Genomic DNA, 5,030 nt, shown 5'->3' on the forward strand with positions numbered 1-5,030 from the left:
TTGGCCAAAAGACTTTTCTGAGTCATCTAGGATTGAGAATACACGGGATGCGATCTCCTCTTACTAGGAGTGATCAATTCCATATTAACCTACTCACAACCTTCATACACACTCCACCATATTCAGAACACCCCGTACATATCTTAATGTCATGCCTGGGTATGAACCAAAATATGGGTTCATGTGTACAAGATTCTATGATGGTTTTAGGTCTAAGGATTACTTGCACAACTCTCACTTAGAGAACCATCTTTGACATGCAAATAAGACTTCCATAAGATGTTCTCTTTCATTGAGTCAATTCAGTGAACTCATTTATCAAATGAGCACCCACATCCTTGTATTAGTATCTCACACAAGTGGCTAGTGAGATCTACCACCCTCTTCATTGAGCATACATAGGATGTGCCAATCTATCCAAAATATTGATCTTCGACTCAATACTCCTACGACCAAAAATATTTAAGATTAGAATTTTAAGATTTTAGGTCTCACTAGCATGACCCATTCATGTCTCCTAAAATTATTGTCCTAATCTTTGGGGTTCATCATAATCTTAGACATAATACGATGCAGCTAATATGATGAATCAATGCCCCAAATAATAAATATCATTTCATGAGTTGGAAAATTTCAAAGAAAAGTTCCATCACAACACACTTACGATTGGCTTATAGGGCACTCTTCTTTCAACCAGCATATTGATCAATTCAGCTATGGTGCATTGAATCTTATTCATATGAAAGTTTACTATAAACTGTGCATGTGAATTAGTCAGAGATTGCAGAATGAGGTCAATCTGCAACTCCTTATCCATAGGCATATCGAGCTTCTTTAGCTATTCTAGGTCCTTAATCATTGTCAGACAATATTCATGGACCGACTATCCATCATGCATTTTCACTTTGAAAAGTTACTTAGACATTTCGTAGCATACTGCACAGCTCTGCTCATCATACAACTCTTGTAGGTGACTCAGTATCTGCCTAGCAGTTTTCATGTTTTCATGTTGGCACTGTAACTCATTAGACATCACATAGCACCTGACTTTATTGTCATCATCCAACCATTTTTCATGAGAAGCTCTCTGATCAGGAGTCAGATGGGCTGGTAAGGGGGTGAGATCCTGGTCGAGAACATAGGCTATCTTTTTAGAACTCAAGATGATCTTAAGATTTCGTAGCCAATCCTTAAAGTTTGGTCCAGTCAAATGGTTAGTCTCTATGATCCAGGCAAGAAGGTTTGAAGCAGCCATTTCCTACCGAGAGATGAAGGTTCTAGTTAGATTTTATAATTGACTTAATCAATTTATTTTAGAGATTTTATTTTAAAACTAAATTTGAGCTCTCACTATTTTCTCGGATCCCTTACACTCTCCGAGTAAAGAAACAAAAACCTTTGTGATTAAGAATTTTTAGTGGGTGCTATAGTGTCATCGATTGACTCACCACCTCACCTAATAGTTATTGATGATTGGTCAGCTGATGAATGAATAACTCTTGTCTAATATTTCTCTAAACATGTTACAGCCAACTTTGATCTCTAATTTATGAAGCCTCACCATGCCCGAAATATTGGTCCACTCATTAGTTAAGTCAGACCCACCATTTACATGAAATGGAGTCATCATTAAGTCCCTCACTATATCCAAAATATTGAGTGCAACCCCATCTCCACCTCGCAACATCTTATGCCAATAGCATGGTTGTGTCTTTTTGGTTCAACTGAACCACTATGACTAGCTGAGAATAATCAACCTTGGAAAGGGCCTGCACAATTACAATGGTGGAGGACCGCTAGAGTTAATATTTAAAAGGAAGATTTGGATTTAGGTCTCATCCTTAACTAGTCATAACTGTTATGATGAACCTAGTGGCATGGACTAGCTCGAATCATTAAGTGACCTAATTTAAAATTTAATCAATCAAGTTGGGTAGATAAGTGTGAGCATTGGGAGGGTTGCGGATGCTTGTCTTAAACACTATTTGTTCATGGCCAGGTAAGCATGATCCCAATTAAAAATTATGATCGAGACTTATTTTAGACACCAATTGATCAATTAGAATCAAATAGGTCAGTTTAGACTTAGGCTCGAACCACTGAGCCAAATTAGGTCTTTGAATTGATCGACAACATGTGGTTGTTAATCGATCTGACCAATCTACAACTATTGGATTGGTCATGAGCACACTTGACCCCATCCTAGTCAACTTTTGATTCGGTTTGATCAACTGCTCAAAACTAGACTTAATTGGGCTACCAATGCCCAAAATCCATATTTTATGCAACAAAATTAGATCTTAAATTCTCAATTTTAGATATCATAGTTTTATATCTTAATTCTCAATTAATTGTATTAAGAACATAGGTTTATTTTAGATGTTGAAGTAATTTTAGATCTAAATAATTTTTTTAATAATGTATCTCATGCAAAATTAATTCATGCAAAAGTACATAAAATTTTAGATCTTTAATTCTAAATTTTAGATCTTTAATTATAAATTTTAGATCTTTAAAGTTTATGTTTAGATCTTTAATTCATAATTATAGATCTAAAGTTTTGCACACAAATAAAAAATCTTCTTTTCATTGTTCTTTTTTATGAGACATCACAAATGGCACCCCTACATGCAATAAGAGAACCCATCAATTGTGCAAGAGAGAGACTTTAGTGCTTGCTTCCTCTTATGACTAGATGGCCATGATGATGTACCCATTCTCAGTACTTGGCTACTAAGATAATAAACTAAGGGGGTGTTTGGTTCGCAACTGAAATCAGAAAGGGAATGGGAATTAGAATGGATTGGAATTGGAGTGGAAATGGCCAAATCTCCCAAAGCATTTAGTTCATAATCGAAGTCAAAATTGGAATGAAAATTTGAATCCATAGAGGAAAGTAGAGATTGAGTTCTATATAGATTGAGCCATTATTCCCATTCCACTTTGAAATCAGAATCGAAATGGGACTCCTCCCAACCAAATGGTTGGAATAGGAGTCATCCATTCCGATTTCAATTCTAGACCCCCACTTCCCCAACCAAACACCTCCTAAGTCTACATATCACATATGCATGCATATATGTCATATATTGAAGCAATGATTTAGATCTATGCATCTCATGCAACATGGCAATTATGTTAAATTTTATGCACTTAATTAGGTTATGATTTTTAATTTTTTAATCTTAAGTTTCAGATTTAATCTTAACTTTCAGATTAAACATAAAATTCAGCCCTAATAAGAGCATAAATATCAGATCTAATTCTAGACATGCTGATCATATCAAAAAGCTAAAATCTAGATCTAATCTAATTTCAGGTTCATGTACTAAATCAGATCTAATCAATTTTAATTCAGATCTAAATACAACTCAGATCTGATTTGATTTAGATCTAATCTTAATCTTAGATATATAATCTATAGAACCTGTCTCTGATATCAGCTAAAGGAATGATCGCACCCCTGATCAATTAGAATAGGGTGTAGTAGAATTCAAAAATATTTTTTAATCCAACGTGCGATCTGATCAAGATCTGATTTGGATCCTAGCTAGATCAATCATGCATCTAGATTAAGAAAAAATAAATATTTAAATAATTTAAATCAAAATATTAAGATATGATTATATCACCTTGTATGGGTGGAAGAACTTCATAGTCTGATGATCCATGGATTCAAGGTTCGCTATTGAGCTGCGCATTTGTTCGACCTCTACAGATATCTACTCAAATTTGGATTAGGATGCTCTCTCCATCTTTGATCCGTACACTCCTAGATGGATCTTAAAGCTCCTAGATCAGCTTTGAATCTGATCTCTGATAGGATTTCGATCAGTGCTTGATCGCAGCCTTTTTGTTTCTTCGCATAGATCGGATATATCTCGACACTTTGAGACCATTAGATGGAACACCCAACACCTTTGGACATGAGAGAGGATCAGAGATTAGAGAGGAGAGAGGAAGTGGCATGGAGAAGAGGAGAGGAGGCATGGAGACTTTGTTATGATGAGCAATAGTGTCAAACCATTTGATAGGGGCTCTTTTATTGACATTTGATTGGATCAAATGCCTTAAAGCAGAAAGACTCTAGTAAGGCACTGCTCTTTCTGATTTCTCCCCTCATTTTGTCATACAAAATAATTAAGGAATTCAGATGTGGCGAGTGCAATGGATAAGGGATGTTGTCGCCCAAGTCAATCTTCTCTAATTCGAATTCGAACACTTTAAATTCGAATCTGAATTCAAATCTAAAATTGAATTTAGATATAACCACCTCCTTCTTATCCTTATCATATCAAATTAAATTTGAACTTTTCAAATTTAGATGAGCTTTATCCCTATCCTCTCTCCCTATCCACAAGGTGGCTCTCATCCATTGGGGGCGTCCCATCTAATCTCTCCAGAATATTTCACATAGAAAAGTGGGGTGCCAACATCCTTTAACTCTTACATGATGGAAGGCTTCAAGGACTCCAACTCTTATTGTCCTAATGAGCTTTCTTAGATTTGGTTAGACCCTATCTAATAGAAAATTCAAATCAAATAGGAGAGAATGGGTTTAACTATGTATTAGCATAGCTTCCTTAAACCCAAAGCAAGGACTTAATTAATCCTAATCCACTTAGACTACACTTAGTCCGATTGTGCAATCCTAGACCAAAATTCTTGTTTGTATGACCCCATAGGTCCAATTCTATCTGGTAGTGAGATATGTTGTGATCTCTATCAGCAACATCATCAAAACTCTTTTCGATGGATCGGAACTCTTTTCAATTCAACCAATTAAGAATCATTGATCATCAAAATGATTCTAATTAGTCTCATAATCCATCAGTGATACTTAGTAGTATGTGGTGGCAATCCAGCAGAACTGAATGATGAATCTCTAGATGCAGTCATCGTGTGATTCAGTTCTTTTATCATGAGTCCTGAGAAGACATGGGTTAAGGATAACTCATCAAATCTAATTATTGTCATATGCTAGAATCAATCGACTCGAGTCTGATATAAAATCTAATAGAAATACCTTT

At 35.5% G+C, this 5,030-nt stretch overlaps 1 protein-coding gene across 1 annotated transcript; it reads right to left on the reverse strand.

Annotated features, from left to right (window-relative positions):
- Nucleotides 1-913: 913 nt before the first annotated feature.
- LOC140854101 (uncharacterized) lies at nucleotides 914-1,255 on the reverse strand. Its single transcript, XM_073249528.1, has one exon. The coding sequence runs from the start codon at nucleotides 1,253-1,255 to the stop codon at nucleotides 914-916; it is 342 nt and encodes a 113-aa protein (XP_073105629.1).
- Between the last annotated feature and the right edge of the window lie 3,775 nt (nucleotides 1,256-5,030).

This window comes from Elaeis guineensis, chromosome 15, assembly GCF_000442705.2.
Source record: "Elaeis guineensis isolate ETL-2024a chromosome 15, EG11, whole genome shotgun sequence".
NCBI lineage: Eukaryota > Viridiplantae > Streptophyta > Magnoliopsida > Arecales > Arecaceae > Elaeis > Elaeis guineensis.